At 35.8% G+C, this 19,869-nt stretch overlaps 1 protein-coding gene across 19 annotated transcripts in view; it reads right to left on the bottom strand.

Moving 5' to 3' along the window:
* The window catches only part of Tcf4 (transcription factor 4), a 331,213-nt gene that overhangs the window by 44,526 nt on the left and 266,818 nt on the right, over positions 1-19,869 (bottom strand). For all 19 annotated transcript variants that reach the window (XM_063231576.1, XM_063231579.1, XM_063231575.1 and 16 more), the window contains 2 exons: positions 8,504-8,609; positions 4,907-5,040 (listed from right to left, as the gene is read on the bottom strand). In XM_063231576.1, the coding sequence (XP_063087646.1) occupies positions 4,907-5,040; positions 8,504-8,609 (240 nt within the window). The remainder of the gene's footprint in view (positions 1-4,906; positions 5,041-8,503; positions 8,610-19,869) is intronic.

Genomic DNA, 19,869 nt, shown 5'->3' with positions numbered 1-19,869 from the left:
CTCTAATCTAAAGCATAAATACATAAAACCTTAAATTGTGGATATATTGAATTAAAATTGAACCGAAAAGGAACTGAGCATAACTTATTTGATTTGAGCTCTTTATGGACATGTTGTCTCCATATAGCTGACTATGGAAAAAAGAACGTCTTTATAGAATCATTTGGTTTAAGACTTGGCTTTGAGTTTGGTTACCATATTACTTGCCCAATTAAGCTACTTTTCTTGGGGCAGACAACAGAGCTCATGAGGTGGCAAATTCACTGCTATATGAAAGTGAACAGACTACTAAAGAAACATCCACCTATTTTCTCTTTCAAGATAAAACAGCTTAAAAATGGTTCTCATAGCATTTGAATGTGTTGCAGATACATAAGAGAAAACTCTTTAAAATAAAGTTTTCCCTCATCTGTAATACATTAATGAGATATGATCATCACATGATTACTGGAAATACCATTAAAACTGTTTAATTTAAAATTAAGAGACTGAATATGGTACCTATATTCAAGGGTACTTAAGACCCAAGCTTCTGTTCACTAGCAGTAGAAGTGGTACTTCGGTGTTTCCCCAATAATTTTGTGAGAACCATGCTGAGTTCTTCCCCATTCTGGAGGATTTGCATACTTCTTCCAACATCTCCATGAGTCCTGCTTTGCATCCCTAATGTGCTGGCATTCTGTCATGGGACATTTAATGCTCAGGTGCACTGCCTTCCTTTGCTGGCTCCTTCAAATTTATTTCCACCTAGACTATAAGCACTTTAAGGGCAGAGAATGATGCTCACATCTCTGCATATCACAACTTGTGGCTAAGTATTAAACTCATACTAACACTTGGTGCTCAATGAACAGTACATTAGTTAGGGTTTAGGAAACGGATTGCAATACATCATCTGGGAAATGAATCCATATTCCAGTGTCATATGGTGGCCTTTGAAAATATTTACCTCCACTCACAAAGAAGAATCCAATTTAAAAGACTATTGAAAAAGTAGGTGTGATATGCATAAACTTGCCAACTTCATGAAAATGCCTTTCAAAATTTAGATTTCATGGACCTTTTTTCTGGACCAAAAAATTCTTTTGGCTATTTTTAAAAATCATTTCAACTTGTCAACTGAATTCCCCAAGTAGTCCGTGTTATTTTTGCTGGAGAACAATAGTGTGGGCCTCTCCTGCAGCTAATCAGAAAGACTGGCAGGGCCACGCGACACCAAACTTAGAAGACCAGGGATAGAGCTAAGCAATATAATAAAGAGAGAAAGAAAATGGAATGTAGGAAAATAAAAATAAAACAAAATAAGATGGTGGCATTACTTCACTTCCACATAGCCCTATTCTTTTCTGAGCTTTTGGAAAACAAATTAGAAATCAGTCCAAAGTATGCAAGAAATTTTTAAAAAGAGGAAAAGAATCATCCAACACATTTAAATAAGTACTAACAATAAGAAAGTAAGGCAGGAAAAGATAGTCCTGTCAGTGAGACTCTTTGGGCACTTTAAATTTTATTGGAAGTAATTAGGGGTTTGACACACAAACAGTTAACATTAAGTGCAGAAAATAGAAATAAAAATTAACCCTCATAGATTTTAATGGGGAAACTAATACAATCCATGTTAAATCAGTTATTTTTAGAGACTCATTGAAAATTAGATGCTGAAAGAAATTGAGATTTATAACTAGATTACTTTTCAATGAGAAGTACCTTGAAAACTACCATCACTCAGAGATGTAAGCATACACTACAGAGAACATGAGTGAATAATGTCTTTCTCAGAGGATTTAGGGATCAGTTCAAAGAGGTAGTCTTGGTCTCTTCCTCCACCTATTACTGTCTGTCCTGCTTAAGGGAGTGAGATAAAATGAGTGGTTTTCCATGCCCAGGGCTTGTTTATTTTTACTTCTGTTACTTAATATATTTAGAGACGTGGATGGAACAAATGGTAGAAACTGGCTTTGGTGATGTTTTCTATCACTCAATGCACTGGATAATTCAAAGAGTAGCAAAATGTAATAATCAATAGCATATAACTAGTAACAAATCACGTTTAGGGCTAGGGTAAGGTTTCATAGCCTTGACACTATTGATCTTTTGTGCTACACTTCTTTGCCAGAGGTTCTCCTGTGTTCACAATATGTTTATCAGCGTCCCTACCCACTGGACTATGGTAGCATCTAAGGACCAAAAACGCCTCCAGACATTGCCACACATTCCCTGAGGGGCAGAATTAGCCCCAGCTAAAAAGTACTGGGGTAAAGGTTTATGTTACAAAGATAAAAGACAACAGAACTTCCTTTATACTAAAATGTCAGACTCTCAGGAATACTTCGCTCTGTAGAGCAAAGACCATGCCTAAATCATGCCAGACAATGAGGGCTCTATCCTATTTTTAGAAGCACTGCAAGTCATTCCAAACCTAAATCTCCTACAATGGCCCACTGCAAAGCTTAACCACAAACTTCATTCATCTGGGTGATTTTGTGTACGTATCAGCAACAAGCAGTGATTAGTTGTGGGATTCTCTTGTAGAGGCTGAAACTGTAAAGGAGAGTTAAGACAAAATTGGTGACTTGATAGTTATTACTGAAATATGTGGATTTTAAGCATTATAATTACACATTCTATTGTAATATGGCATAAAGTGATGAAGGCAATAATGTTTGTAAAATGCTTTACCTGTAGAGATGATACTCATGTGTTCAAATCATATCCAAAATAAATTCAGGGAAAGCGCTCTCTCTGTCTCTGTCTCTGTCACTTTCTCTGTCTTTCTCTTTCTCTGTACTGCGAATGGAAGTCAGGACCTCACGTTTGCAGGCAGGGGCTGCGCCACTGAACGGTATTATATCCCGGCTCTCTTCTTTTTCCTAAATGCCCTCTTTTCTTGGCAGGGGACTAACCAAATGCTACAGACTACATTTGTAAGGCATTACCATTATTTCCAAGTGAAAAGACACTGACTGCTGATGTGTATTCAAATTATTTTCAATCAATGTCTGGTTCTTTTGAGTCACTCCAGTGAGAGATTTTCTTATGGTTAAATTCTGAAATCACAATAACTAGAGGTAATAATTCAGTAGTTGTACTCTCAGTGGGAAAACTCTTTAGGATACGTCACCAGACACCTTATTCATTTACCCTTTAAACAAAAACTATATCCTCTGAGATTTGCTGCTACCTGATTATTTTAAGATCGAAAACCTTAATTTTGGTGATAAACGTGGTATTACAGAACTGGCATCTTGTGCAGTCTACTGGGTAACTCCTTCCAAATTACTTTCCTGGTTGTTAATATTGTACTGTGCACTAAAACTTTTTCTAAAAAGAATGCAATTGATTTTCATTTTGGAACTGCATTTTGTAATGCATTGAACATAGTTTCTTAATTAGGATAAAATAAAAAAATCTAATGCAATATTCTAGAACATGATAAGAAATAAAAATGGACAACTCTTCAAAGGACTGAATTTCAAATACATTAGCATAGTGCCAAAACCTTTTATTTGTCATTAAAACTTCCCTAGTTTTGATCACAAGTTCCTAAAAAAGTAGAAAATGACAGCAGAGAAATGATGTTTGCCAAAAGAAATTCTAATGTAAAACTTTCACTCTAATACTGCTAAGTAGGATGTGGGAGAAGAAGAAATTTAAAAGTGAATCATCTGATATTTACTGAAAATGTGCTATCATTTGAGATAGTTTGTGATTTACACACTCAAACTGGGGAGATAAAATACAAGGATAAAATACAGTTGTATCTGTCCCATTTGCCTCTCAGGAATGTATAGGCTAACGGACCTTTCAATGTCACTATCATTAAATTGTTAATTTAGTTTGGACCAATTAAATATGTATTTGAGGATATGAGAAATCTTCTGTAGTCTTTTTGATCATCAGAATAGGACATATGACCCTTTTTATGTATCTACAATGGTTAAACAAAAGAGAGGAAAGACACAGACAGTATCATTATCTTTGTCAGAATAAAGAAAGATCACAAATATGGGTATGAGAAGAAATAAGGATAAACTACAAGATAAAGAAGAATGATACAAATACCTATATGGACATTGGATCTGCCATGCCCTTTTCCATAGTTTTTTTTTTTTTTTAATGCTATATACATTATTTCATTTAAGTCCTATCTGATTCGAACCTCAAATGCAACACAAGATCTATATTCTTTCCTTAAATTCATAAGTGGATTTTGAACTATGGTAGCTTACGGATCTTGAAAGCCACGTGATCTGCTTCCTCCAACACAAAGAAATAAACTAAGGATAACCAGGTACAGATTGTCAATAGAGTGGAACCTTATAGTAGTAGTAAAAGACTTAACATTTTATAGTCCAGCAGTTTTTATTTAAAACAGAGTATCAGAGGCAGGTTGTAGTGTGCAGAGTTAAAGTTAAAACACGGGCAGCAGGAATCTGATCTACATGGACAGCCTACACTGGTACTACTCGTAGTAACATGGAAATGCAAATTCTTTCATTCAATCACAAGCAGTCAAACCTGCCACGGAAGTGCTCATGTGTGATGCATATAAGTACTCTCAAAGTCTACTATGCCTCTGATCCATCGTGCATAAAAAGGAGAAAGAATGCCACAGCTGAGATCTGCAATCCAAATGCAGTGTGTTTATGTACAAAGAGAAGATGACATAATGATAAAGAAAGAAACACAGAGAACAAAAGAACGATGATAAAGAGGATGTAGAAGTTTTAAAAGGTCACCTGATTCTGCTGTGTCTTTGATTACAGAAACGATATAATGTAGGAATAAGAGATGTGTGCTATTTTTACATTTATCTGCAGGATGCTTATGTATCCACTTGGGAAGACGAGGATGAGATTTCATAAACTGGCCGTGTTATCCCCATTTCTGTGTAAGTCAGCCTTACCAAACGTTCATGTGGATGCAGGCTACAGTAGCTGCTGGACTGTGGAATATGAGAAGAATTGCCCAACATTCCTCCGTAGCCAGGCTGATTCATTCCACTGGAGGAGCTCCAAGGGTCACTGCTGTGATGACCATCTGTAAAGGACAAAGAAAACTGTGACTTTTCTGAGGCATTCAGCCTTGCCTTATAGAATAGGGTTTTTTCATATACTTGAAAATGATCGCCTGTTGTGTATTCATCTTTGTGTTGGTAAGCTGATTACATCAGAAGACAGTCATCATTATTTTTCCCCCAAGTGGTTCTATATTGTCAAACAAAGACACTGAACAAAGTTAGTGTTCTTAGTAAAAATACAACCATAAAGCAACAACAGAGTGTGCTTCTATACAGAATTTCGTTAGGTCAGCTAACTAATGCCAAAGGAAACATTATTTAGAAGTTTCTGACCCCCTTTTTTTTTATGAAAACCACATAAAATGTTAAATTATTCCTAAACTTTGAGGTGAAAATAAAATAGTAGAGACAGACTTGGCACGTTTACAAGTTTTGAAAGCATGTAAAGACATAAGCAATGAAATGTGAAGAAGAACTCAGATTTAAAAAGCTAGGTTTCATTTTTGTACCATCCATAATAGCTTGAATTGCTGATGAAATTATGTTATATAAAGAAGAGGGCTTTCAAGTAAATAGTACAGAGGTTTATTTTTTTTTTTTTTTAGGTTTACAGATATGAAGTTATTTTAAACTTTCAATAGCATTTTTAAAAGTACATACATGCCATAAGAAAAATTTGATAATCTCTAGCTTTTAAGAAATTATGACTTGGGAAGAGGTTTTAAAGCTACATGGAATGGATATAAGTTGCTTTTAATAGCATGTTAATGTTTTGTTGACACCAGATTTAAAGCATTCCTACATTTCTTTTCATTCTGTTTTCATTACTGGGAAAAGCCTAGAGGTCATTATTAGGGATTGCTATGATTTGTTTTTTGTTTCTCAAACCGAGGAGCAAAATATGATCTGTACTAATGCAGAATTCACTCATTTATTTTTCTTTACTTACTAGTTGAACAAAAATTGAGTTTTTGATATACACCAGGCCCTCATCTGGGTATTAAATGTATAGCAGGTAGTATGCCTTTGAAGCTGAGAGCATGAAATGATTAAAGTATGGTATGTACATGTATATATCTGCCAAAATAAAACCCATTAATCTATATTACCAATATGCACTTAAAAATGGGGAGAGGAGCAAAAAAAAGCCTGCAGGTATCTAGGAAATATGAAGTTAAATTTGATATTGTATCTTCATGCAGCTGTTTATTATTTTGGTTTGGTTATTTTAATGAATTTTTAAATCTAGAAGTTAGAATTTCAGAACTGGACTAGCTATAGAACAGATAAGAATAAATGGTAGATTTCTTTAAGTCTTATGCAAGCAAAATCATGTCTGTGATTAAGGTAAAAATTAAAGGGAAACATAACAAGTCACAATCTGAGTTTAAAATGTGCCCCCGTCTCTGCATATCGTTTACTGTAGTACTGTTCCGTTTCAAGCCTTAAATTCTCTGGGTCCCAAGTACTTTTGTACTGAAGGAAGCCAAGATGAGACAGCAATCATGATGCCGTTGTACCTGTGCTCCTCAGGTGAAAACAGCTTTTTGAAAAGTTATTTACTGAATGTACTTTAGTCCTCAGATTACAGAAGTTTAAAGTCAAGTATAAAGTTCAAGAGCACTAACATCTTAAATAAACTGCATGTTTGACAAATAAATATAGACTCTGCATCACTGAACATGAATCCCTTGAAACATTCTGACATGATGCACAGGGTGGCAATACGTTTAGGATTGTTAACACAGAATATCTGATGCAGACTTACAAAAATACATATTTTACATAAATTATGCTTTTCACAGTAAATTAATATTTATCACATCCTATGATCTTGGCATAATGTTGTTTTGAAAAAATAGAATTAGACGTGTGCAAATTAATTGTGCTCATCATAAATGTCAACTCATTTCTTTCTTTTTTTTTTTACTCTTTTTGAGTACTCATATGCAGAAAAAATGAATTTGCTCCCGTTATTTTGCGTAGTCTGCTATGTAAGCATGCCTACAATTTTAATCTACCTGGCTAACCCTGCAATGTATATAGTTCAAGAAAGCTGCTTTCCCAAGCAGATAGAAGCAACCTATTCTGTCAGTTTTCTCAATGAAAATCTGTTCTGAGTGTCGAAGCCTTGAGTGTCTGTACAGACAATTTCTACCACTGCTCAAAAAGCAGAGAACTGATGATGTATGCAACAGTGTACTGTAGGAGGTAATTAAACCTTTTTATAATGGCACTGATACACCCAAGTGACTATTTTGCTACATCCCTCTGGGAGTTACACCCAGGACAGTTCACAAAGACAAAGGATAACATAAACTCCATTAGGTGTGGAACACATTCTCTCTATTCCTGCGGGATCTACACAATTCAATTTTATGGACTTCCTTTCCATGGAATTCCACATGTAAACTAGCAACCTAAAAAATAGTGAACACTCTGAAGTAAAAGAAGATAAATCTCTTTTAATCAGAAGAGTTTCTAGTATGTCCTCTGACATCTCAGTGAGCCACCAGACTGTTTCACTTCTGCCTTTTGCCTCCTTGTCCTGTGATATATCTCTTCTCCCAGTGGCACAGAGAAAAAAGTTTCATAGGTTTTCACACCCAGATATAATGAATGTTTAAAGTTCAGGACACAGAAGTCCCTGGTAAACTCTGCATTTACATACAGGGGAACTTTGCAAAAGGTTTATCATATTTTAAAAATAAGTATAGTGGGTATGTCAGGGATGGAGTCCTTCACTGAGTGTCCTCTACCCAAACCATTGTTGAAGTAACTGCTGTCATTTCAACTACCTCAGACTTTTCCAGAAAGCTTTGCTACCAGAGACAATGCAGCCACGCTACCAGGGACAATGCGATACTGTAAATTCTATATTCCATTAAGTAAACTGGACAAGTAAAAAACCAAATATATCTTCTCAACCTATAATTTTATATATTCTGTCCCCCCAACAGATTTTTTTCTTTGTTTTGCTCTAAATCAGTTAGCATGATGGTTCAGAGTTTCCACCATGTAATATTCCAAACTTTAACTGTTTTAGTTCAATTCAATGGAATACTTGTTGTTACTAACAAATTAGTAAGTGGTTGAAATTTTCACCTACATTATGGTTAAAGAAGAGTTTGTTCCCTGTTGGTTAAATCCAAGATGGTTAAAACATACTCTCAACTTAAACATTTCTAAACATAAAATGTTTTGGGAATGACAAAGATGCTTAAGAGGTCAGCCGTGGAAGAACAGTAGCACCAGTTTTAAGTGAAGCAGATCAATGTAATCTCTACTATTGCTTAAAAGGTCTTACTATTTAAATAGTTCTAAGAAAGTTTTCATTAGTGAATTAGCTTTTAAAGAATTCAGTTCCTAAAAAGAACACGACCTCCACTATACTCCATGCTTGTCTACTACCCTGTTGATTTGGCTTCCTACATGACATTTCAAGACCCAACAGACATTCTTACATATGAAGCAACACCTTACCTTGCATGAAGAAGGAGCTAGGGAAAGTGCTGGCTGCTGGTTTTGAGGAGGGGTAGCCTGGCGAGTCCCTATTGTAGTCGGCAGTGCTTGCTGAAGGAGCATAGACCTGAGAGAGAAGAAAGAACCAACTGAATTCTGCTTTCTGTGTTGACCGACGCATCTCAATGTCCATTATTTTATAAGAATGCTAAGTTTGTATTGCTATGCAGTCCCAGTCTCTAACTCCAGAAACACTGTTCTTTTAGAATACAGCAGGAGAAAAAGGAAATGCTCGATATATTTGGGTGAACAGTAAATAACCAGGTATTTTCTAGTCACAGACAAGAATATTATAAACCACGTCCAACTGTAAATATCCTGTGGAATGCCCTTAGGGTAGCCCTGAGTCTAGGCAGTCCTCCTTTTTGTAAACATAGATGACCCACAAGCCTGCAAAAGGTAAAACCATGCATCAAGCCTTTCCCAAAAGACAGGAAAAACACTACTTTTCAATCACAATTTTCACTTTTGAAGGGAGGAAGGAAGGGACTGACAGAGAAAAGAAGGGAAGGATGAATCATCTAGACCACAGAAAGCGATAAATATATCTTGGACTATTAAATTCCCATAGTGTCAGCTTTTTGCAGAGATGCATGAAAAGAGCCATTAAAAGCCTGTATCTTCACAAGACCACCAACAATCAGTGTGTACACAGGAAGAGGAGGCTCCTCCTTTGTAGTGCGTTATTATATTTGTGTGTACAATAAACTTAAAAAGTGTGCCAAAAATCTAATTTACTTATGTTTGTTTACTAATACTCATGAGACTTGGGAAAGTAATTCTCTGTAAAAATAGCCAGTGTATTTTCTTGTTTATATTTCCTTTAAACAGGACAGCACAGTAGAAAAGTACTAATTCATAAGGTGTAATTTAATTGGTTTCCCCCCTCGCCTTTTCTGTTAAATATTTTTTAACCCTCATTTTCTTTTGCTGTAAAAAGTTCCTCTCTCCAGATGGTTGCAAAGACTGAAACACTGTCATCCTCCTGATGAAAATGGATACCTTCCTGCCTCCATTTTGAAGCAGGCAGCGGCTTACAAAATTGGCAGTGAGCCTGCAGTGATATTTACAGGTCACAGTAAAAGGAAAAGAAATTCACCAATAAAAAGGCGACTGTGGGGTTACCAAAAAATAACTTCCATCTCTTTTTTACAGCACACATTGAATAAACACCCTAAGAAAAATTATGTAACTGTTCTCTGATCACCATGAATCACAAACTAAGCATTCATATAAGGTCTAGGATTTCACAAAGAATAGGTCCGTAGGGACAGATGTGGGAGAATATGTATACACATCCATACATCACATAAACGCTGCATACTCCCCCCAGTGCCCTTGAAAATTGGGAGGTCCTAGAGATTACACAAAATGAAAACACAACCCGAAAAACTCACGTTTTAGAAAGCAAGGATGTTTTTCCTAACTCACATTTCACAGGATTTTACTTTGTAATTTTCTTCTCAATTTAAGAATAAAGAGCAATTTGTTTCTATTTCCACAGGACTCACAATAAGGGGAAAATTTTTTTTAAGTATCTATAAGGAAGAAATAATAAAACAGGGCAGGAATCTAAAATCAAATCAATAACCTAAGTTCTATCTGGCAAATTTCATTATTTTCTGAAGAACTATGTAGCAGTTTGAGAAGTGCTACTACATATATTTAGAGAAACTAGTCTGGAGTGATAGCTAAAAAGATGAAAGAAACATCACCTTCTAGGAAAAGGGAAAACTAAAAATCAGATTATTTCATTGTAATGACAATGTGGGTACAACTTGACTGTACTATATCCACATGCTACGAGGCTGACATGCATCTGGCTAGTACACATAATATATTTAGCCTTAGTACTATGTATTAGTCCCTAATTTCAGGAATTAATACATATTATTATAAAACTGAAAATAAACTCATATTAAATTACCTTATGTTTTAAAAAATGAAGTCAATTCTTGTAATACATAGCTTAATTTTAATATATTTTATCACTTTTAAGCATGTATACTGTTATGTCTACACTACTTAATGACACCCCAAGAGTTTCCTCTTTTTTTCCAGTTTTTGAATTTTTGTGGTGATAGGGAAAATTTTGGGTTAATTTTAATAATCTATAAGAAGGCTACTCTGACTCTCAATCATGGTCATATTGAAACATCTAAGGATAATATCTTTTCCTTCAAAATCTTAAATAGTGGCTGTACAGGAAAGAATATCTACATTGCTAGATACATTACATTAAGTGATTTCTAATGTTACAGTCTACTGAAGATTTTAGAATAGATGAAAATTCTATTACAATGGAACACTGTTTATAGCTTTTTTCTTAAAGAAACAATTTCTGTATATCTCATGGAATTCCTTTTGTAGTAATTTACAAATTATGTGCAATGTTAACCTACTGCCTCTGTATACTTCATCTTTTTTACCTGCAAAGTTATACTTAAAGTAACTCTTTGTACTGTTATGTAAAATAAATGTTGCAAAGAACTATACTTTTTAATAGAAGAAAGAACTAATGAATTTATTTAGCTCAACTCCATATATTTTTAAAATCCGAAAATTCAATAATGGAATGGGGAAAATAACTTGCTGCAGACATGTAACTATTCATTTTTTTTATTTTTCAACATTAATAGGTATTTCTTTTTCAGATGGTAGTGGAGGTGTGAGTATAAAGTCCGCACTTCAGTCTATCTTTAGTGTTTTAATTTTTAATAACCAGGGTGACCAATGAGTTGTTTCAAGTTGTTTAATTATTTCTAATTCCACTCAATTATTTTGCCAATTTCTCAATCAAAAGGCTTCAAAGCACAGGCTTAAAAAAGATTTTAATAGTAATATTAAATTCGACAAGAAAATCTCACATGTATTTGGGTTTCACTGTTATTATTCTAGGTATATAAAAAGATTACTAACACAATTGGAATTGCTTTTAATACCTAACACCAGAAAATCAGTCCAATTTGAAATGAACTAAAAATCTCATGCTCTGGTACAATACACTGAAATAACCCCAAAAACCAAGCATGAGGAAAACCTAATGGAAAACAAAAATCCACTTAAATTCTTTTTCAATAAGGTAGCTTAGATCAAGGTAACCATTGGCATTCCGATTCTCCCCATAAGAGTAACTAAAGAAGTGAAATTTTGTTGCAAAATTGGAAATAGGAACATTGGTAGAAACTCACAGGGCATAGCTCCCTTACTCAAGTATTATTTGTTAAGGAATAGCCTCACAGGAAACTAACAGCACAATATATTTCATATTAAAACAGCACCATCATCTTTTACAGTTTTGGATTTAAACAAAATCATACATAGAAATTACAGGCTCAACAGAGCCCTTTAGCTAATACTTAACACTGAACTGCTTAAAGTAAAAAAATAAGTTTCAGTTTACAGATTCAATTTCTGTTGTACTTTGAGAAGTAGCTGCCCCATTTATGCTCCCAACTATCTTTTCTGAAGTCATCAAAGAAATAACAGAATAATCACTCTAAATAGAATCTCTGAGTATTAGCAAAGAAGGAAACCAAACAAGCACCCAAACCAGCAAACCCTGAAAGGGGAGTGTGTCTCATTTTCTACTTGATGCTGCCATTTTTAATAAACTTGGTCTGTCAGTTTCACTTGTGGAAATATTAAAATAACAGTGATGACCCTTTGGTTGGGGCCTCCCGTGGAAGAGATTTTATAGCAGGAGTTCCATACATATTACTTCTAATCTTCATACTGATCACACGAGGTGGTACTTCTATCAATATAATTTCTAGATCATAAGACTTTAAATTTGGCAGTGAGGAATAATGTACAAATCCAGACCAGCCTGGTCTGATCACAAGTTCTACTATTTACCAGAGGTGACTATGGACCTGATATTTTAATTTCTTTGGTACTCAAGATTCCTGAGTGTAGATCGCTTAGAACTCACATAGCAGATCACAATGCCTGCTATGAAAAGTTCTTGTGAGAATTACATTGTGTAAAATGTATAAAGCAATTAGAATGGCATCTGACACCTACTGAGCATTTAAAAAAAAAAAGTCAGGCACTCGAGCCTATCTGTACCTCTACTGTTTTTATTAACTAGTCAAACACAGCTTTGGAAGGTTAAGCCACCTTTCCATATTAAAAATCTTCCAAATGATAATGCAAGATTTAAATTAATTATCAAATTCTATATTCTTCCAAATAAAAAGTTCCTTTCTCTAAAATGGGGAGTGGAGACAATATTTTTAGCTATCAAATGAAGCTATACTTTGGAGAAAGTTTATACAAAATATGTTATAGGATCTGATGATTTCTTTATCACAAGGTGAAATATCTAAAGTATGCTTATGGTAGAAGCTGCTTCCTGAAGGGGATATGGTGACTCTGAGGGACAGGCAGAAGTGGCTTCAGCCCATGCATCATGAGTGTTGTTACTATGCAGGGTCCCTGATTACCCAGCTGACCTGCACTATTCCTTAACATCACTATTAGTGATTCTGCTAGTGCATCATATATAACTCATCCATCATAGATTATTTATTTATTTTGTCTTTTTCATTTTTATCGGTACCAGGGATCGAACTCATGACCACCTGCTTGCAAGGCAGTTAGTTGCTTTATGCTACTGAGCCAAATCCCCAACCCCAATCATAGATAATTTCTAAAAAGAACCAGAATAACTGAAAAATTATAACTCAGGTTCAGATCCTTAGAGTTTCTGAATGTCTTGCAACTAGCAGAACATAGTAAAGCAGAATGACACCACAGATGCCCACATGCTAGCTAGGCTTACTCAGATCTTTGGAGACTGCGTAAAGGTTCTCAACTGCAACAGTGAGGCACTCTGATGATAAGCACTTAGCATCCACTGGTGAAACCCAGAGAGTCAGGCACAGACTTTGAAGCTTCCCAGCATCTAATGTGGAAACTCACTCAGAGGTGGTCTGTTTAATACCCACACAACTTGGTTTGGCCCTCAATTTTTACAGTAACTCTTCAAAGACACAGATCTCAGTAAGAAGGAGGAATGGATCAAAGACAGTGACACCTCCACATTAAGAATAGACGGATGAGCACTCTGATTATTCTATGAGAGCAAGTTAAAAGTTATCTTTCTGGCTGACCCACAAAGCAAAGGGAAAGTGCACTTGATGAGTAGTCTCCTGACAGAACATAAACAGATTTGGCAGGGTAGCAGAAATTACCACGGTCTGGAATCAGGCCAACTGGGCTCAAATTCCAGCTCTCACAACTCACTGAGAAGACATAAGGTAATTCATTTCTCAGAACCTCAGTCTCCTCATTTGTCATATGGGATATTCTCACTGTGAGGATCAGAGATAGTATTATGTCAAACAAAATTCCCAGCTACCAGGAGCATTAAACAAATGGTACTCATATTGAATCTTGTAAAAGTTATTCATTGCCTATAATTATTTTTAACAATAGGTCTATAAAAGTGGTCTCCAATATAACTATCAGTAGTAATTGAAGTTTTCTGAATTAGACTTACTAAAAATGAAACAAATATTCAGTCCCTTGGTCAGATTAGCCATGTCTTAAGTGTTCAAAAGCCATGCAAAGCTGCTAGTTACCATGATGATCATCACCAATAGGTTTGTGACAAGTACAAAAACTCTCACAGGGCAGCGTAAGTGTGGAGCTGTAATGCTCTGCGGAGTAACACTGGGCCTTGTTTGCTGTGCCCACTGTGAGGATCTCTACCACAGTAATGCCAGCTCATGTAAGACTCACTGGCCTTTCAGGTTAGAACGGCAGCGTTTTTTCTGGCAAGGTACTGGGACGGGAAAATTCTAGGTATTCCTAGTACCTGGCGTACAACTGGTGTGCAAATGTTGACTTTAAGGAATGGTAAAACATGAAGTTATTTTTATCACTTTTAGAGTACCATGTACAATTGCATATTCCTTAAGTTCTTTTTGTTTTTTAATAACCATTTGCTAACAGCATGGAAAACCATCCAAGACCTTAGCTTTCTGGGTATGTAGAAAGGAAAAATTAGAAACCCTTGAACTGCAATTTCATCCTTGGCTTCTACTAGTTCTGACAAAAGAATTACAGTTAGACAAGGCGTAGTCATTTTTTTGTGGGGTGGACAATAGAAAGTGCTGAATGATTTTTTTCAGCTTTTTCTGATTTTTTCTTTTTGTTATCAGACATAATATAAAATCCCTTTATTCTATACTCGCAGGTTGTTATTTTTTTGGATTAAATTTGAATCCATTCTCTTTTCTCTTTTTATGCTACTTCTCCACCTGCCACCTTGACACCTGTCCTACCTCCTGGTATCACATTTGCAAATCTCCAAAAAGTTCAACTTCATTTCGCAGCAGAGTAAAAGTTAGCCCACCACCTCCTGACACCGTATTTGGTCTTCCTGGCATTCTACCTTTGTAAATCTTTCTAATTCCGTAAGTTAAAGGTTGTAATGGGCGGCAAAATGGCAAGAAAGGTTAATAACCAGACTCAAGTAATACAACTGAATATTGTATTGTAACATAGTTGCATACTGTGTAAAGGCAGTTCACACTCAGGGGCATATCCTCTAATAGTCCCGAGAGTGCAAAAACTTAAAACAAAAACAAAGCAAAAACAAACAAAAATATCTAGAAACAAAGATCATTCCACCCATTATAATCTTGTATAGTCTCAGCTTAATGTATCAAGTCAAAGAACAGTTAGTTGTTAATGGAAGTTTCTACCTGTACTCCCTAGTGATAGTGAAGGCCACTCTGCACTATTATTACATAAAGAGTTACAGTAGAAACAATATAAATGTACAGTATACTGAAAAAAGAACAGCTATTTAATACAAATGGAAATATTTATGAAGTGTAAGCTCATGAAATTGTGTAGCTTTTATTTCCATTTAAACTACTTGAAGTTTTTAAATGAATCAAGCAATTCTAAGTGCCCAACAACCATTCACAGTAACACTTTTACCCTCAAACTATATTTATTGGTATCTAGAAGTAAAAATTATTCTATGACTATCTAAACATATGGAAAAAGCCAGTCATGTGCATGATATTCATGTTTTATTTCTATTAGCTGAATACCATTTTACATCATAAAAATAGATGAATAAAGAACATGTATATATTGCCCCTAAAATAAATGTCTTGAACATCTTAATACATTTAGAACTCAAATCACTGAAATATTCACTCAAATACTTCTTTCCACAAGCCTCACAAATACTGCATGTAATTTTGCTCCTTCTAAGTTTATCAGCTACCTGTTGATTATCCTTTCATGAGTAAATAAAACCTGAAGCTACATCCTGTAAGTAAATTTCACCCAAAAGTTCTTCCCTTCTCATCAAGGAAATTTCTTTTTCTTTACTAAGAAGTAGTAAAATTATAATTTCAGTTTCCTTTCATGTTGTGTCTTTATTCCTCAAAAGACAAAAACTACAGAAGTACCAATAGGTTCCACAAAAAGGCAGGAAGAAGCAGGGACCAGAGCGATCCACAGATCACAGATGGACAGACTACAGCTCGAAAGCTCCTCCACCAGGGTGCTCAGCCTGCCACAAGCTCAGTGCCAGTAAAGAAAACACAGTGAGCACACAGACTTGCAAGTGTGCCTTCCACAAGCACAACACACCAGGGGCTGCAGAAAAACCTGGAGTTCTGAATGGCCAGCATCTTCTTTTCAAATAAAAACACAACAATATTCCTTGTATATTTTTTTATAGAGCTAGTACAGTATATTTTTCAAATTTCTAAATAAAATTTCAAACTCTTAATAAATATGAATTGGGCATAGTTTTCCACATGTACAAGGGGGAGAGGTCCTCCTCTTATTAAAAACAAACACACCTAAGACAGAATCACTCTACTAATATAACAGCTACTTAGATCTATGTAGTGGCCTGTTATTTTGGAAGCATCTTCAATGTGTTATCACTGCAACCCCGAGGCAGCAAAATCTCCAGGAAAGATGTGTGTGGGCTCACTTTGCTCTGACATCAAAGATGTATGAAATGTACGATATAATAGAGAATACCTGAGATCTTAAGCTGTTTTCACATACTACTGAATTCCTATGGCCAGCTATACAGAGAATTACCAATAAAAATACAGAAGAACAATGTATTATGGTAATAGTTTAACATGCTATTACTTGACAACTGCGAAAAGACCTGGTCCCAGTGCCTGCCTTGTCCTAAGTTCCTGTTACTGTTGGCAGGACAAAATGATGATGATAAGAATAGTAAACATTTTACTGACGATATGTCAGGTATTATTCTAGATAAATAGTATGTGTACTCATTTTTTCTTTCACTAACCTGACTGTTTCATTATCATCAGTTTTACAGCTAAGGACTCTGAGGCACTGAGAGATTAATAACTTACATACTCAAAGTCACACAGCTAAACTGAGATTCGAAATCAGGCAGCCCTGTTTCAGACTCTGAGCTGTTAACCACTAAAGCAGGATCTTTTGATACCTAAGAATTCTCTCACTGGCTTATGGACTTCTACCAAATCCAACTTTGAAGAGCCTTGAGTGCCACAGACTAACTACTTGGTGACCAGTAGCCAACGGGCCGAAAAAGAGAACCCTGTTTTGTACAAAGAGAATACAAGATAATCATGGTCAGAGGAACACGAAGGAACCTCTTGAGTGTTGCTATGACAAAAAGAACCAATCACCTGTCTTCTAGACATGAAGCTGCACTAAGAAGTAACAGGTATTAACACATGAATTAAAAAGCATAACAGACACAGAGAGACTAAATAATCTGCTCAGTTACACAGGGGTTTAGTGGTGAAACCAGATCCAAGACCAAACACTAAGACACTAAATGATAAAAACCACCGTACTATCTGAAGTAGTACGGTGAAATGTGAATATAGTCTCGTCTCTGTGTACTAGCCTCTGGCTCCAAATACTTCATTTTATTTTTACACCTGCATTTCACTTATTCTTGGCACTAAATGAACAGCCACTGCATGTTTGCTATTACATTCAACGTGGTATATCACAGGAATGCCCACTGCCAACATCATGAGTACCTTGGCCCTTGCTGAAAGTGCCTTAAAATGATTAAGTTACACCTGGCTAAAGAGCTCTTGAGACACTTAATTGCGTGAAATTTGGTTCAGGTAAAACCTGCTGCTTTCAGGTTCCATTCCTTAGGTTACTTATTCCCGTGGGAGTTGGCTCCAACCTCAGCCTCAGGATTGGCACAGATAAAAGGCTGTGGATGCTCAGCATATCACAACTCTTTAATATGTTCTAAACACCTAACTACGTTGTTTTCCCAACTTTTATTTACTGAATGCTCATCAGAAACTAAAGATAATAATAAGAAATTCCCAATGGGTTATTTCTATTAACTATTATTACGACTATGGTTATTTCTTAAACATATATAATTAAATTATCTACATCTCTATTTACACTTACATCAAATTCATTACTGTCAAATATGTCTAACAGTTCATATCCCATCTCAACACATTTTTCACCTTTGGCAGCTAATTGTCTGCTTTTTTTTTTTTTTTTAAGATGACAACTACTGTTTCATTAAAAGCTGTTGGAACATAAAATGGTGTTGGTTGGATCTGCCAGTAAGTACTTCTGTGACCTCTAACGGCACTGTTTCATCAATTAATAAGGGCAGCAAGTCTGTCTGTAAAAATAATTTCTGTAATTCCACAAGAAAGGCAGAAATTAATTTTAGGTTTACTTCAGTGTTGATTATTGTTGTTTCTTATACACTCTAGCCTGAAAAGGTTCGCTGATCACAATAAGGTTAAAAAATTATGAAAAAAACGTGCAAATGTCCTGGTGTGTGTGTGTGTGCGCGCGTGCAGAGGGACTATTACAGAGTAGGTTCAAGTAGTTACCAAGTGCTTGCATGAAAGAATGAATAACAAACACACTACATACAAGAAACATATCAGAGGAAGAATAATTATAACAATAGAAAAAAGACAAGCATTTGTTGGTTCTGCTCAAATGGGTTTCAGTGCACTTTACTTCTCGATGTGTTTGGGGCTGATGTGTTTCTATAGCAAAATGCAGGAAGCTGTCTGTAATGGTCCAGCTGTAAGAGTTCTAAATGTGTCATTCTCCAGTCCTCTCCCCCTGAACCCCAATCCACAGGTTGCCGCTCAAAACCAAGAACTAACATTACTTGCTGAATGATAGTAGGTAGATGCCTCTTTAAAAAAGATGTAAGCTCAAATAAGTTTGAGTGCCACTGGGTAAAAAAATTAATTTCACTGTTGCAGATTTCAGTACAGAAAAATATATAAAGGGTAAACTTGTTGCAAAATCTCCCAGCCTCAAAAACTCACTTTTCAACCCGTCTCTGATCACTCCCATTTTTAGGAAGTTCTGCTAGTTTGCTGGCAGTTACTCCACTTTAATGGAATGAGGTCTCTGAGCTTTTCCCAAGAATTAATTTTTGGAAAGAAGGAGCACAAAATGGGGAGGTATGAGGGACCGAGAGGGTATCACAATAAGGGAAAGTAGCAGAGAAACAAAATGCTAATTACTTTATAGTTAATTCAACCCATTCTAAATAAGCGCTTCCTGTTTCTCTAATTCCAAATATGCCTGGTTCTTTGCCTCAGGTCTTCTTCTTCTCCAGGCAGCAAGAAAAGTGGTGAGGAAAATCATGTGAAACACAAGCAGAAAGTCATTCTTTCCTAGAACTGAGACCCAAGAAAGAAAAGACAGAGAATAAGATTCTAAGAGATACTGAAAAGACAAGGATACTCAAAGAAACCAATCATACACAGGGATATATACTTCTTTCAAGACATTCTTTGAGCTTGAACTTAAATGACACAAAAACAATTTTGATAAAATTCTGTGACTGATCTTTGTAAAAGATTTATGTAATAAAGATGCCTCTTTAAATAACATTTTGAGATCGATAACCTACTCAAGTAGTCAATCAGCCTCTCCTTATACATTAGCTGGGAGAGGGTATATACCTTCCTTTTCCAGCGCTCACAGAGTCATGGTTGTCCTGACTTCAGAAGCGGGACTGTGTCCCAGGTCATTTCGCACTAAACCTGAGGTATGAAGTGTCAGCCCTTGGTCAGAATATCCTTCCAAATCTCAGGAGCTCTAAGTAATCTGAAAGCCTACTTTTCCCAGTAGCGGTACTAACACTAAGTTAGTTATAAATGAACCCTGTGTTATGCACTTTGAAGTAACAAACTTTAATCTGGGTGCTTCAAACAGATGCTTTCGTCTTCTGCTTACCAAGAGAGTTGTTATGAACAGTGAGTTTCCAATCTGGTAAAGTTCTGAACAGGAATCCTTGCCACAGTACACTGCAAAAT

Source organism: Cavia porcellus, unplaced genomic scaffold (genome assembly GCF_034190915.1).
Source record: "Cavia porcellus strain 051 isolate PalLab524CR breed Dunkin Hartley unplaced genomic scaffold, mCavPor4.1 scaffold_20, whole genome shotgun sequence".
NCBI lineage: Eukaryota > Metazoa > Chordata > Mammalia > Rodentia > Caviidae > Cavia > Cavia porcellus.
Note: the sequence above shows the minus strand (reverse complement) of the source record. Positions and strands in the feature narration are given on the sequence as shown.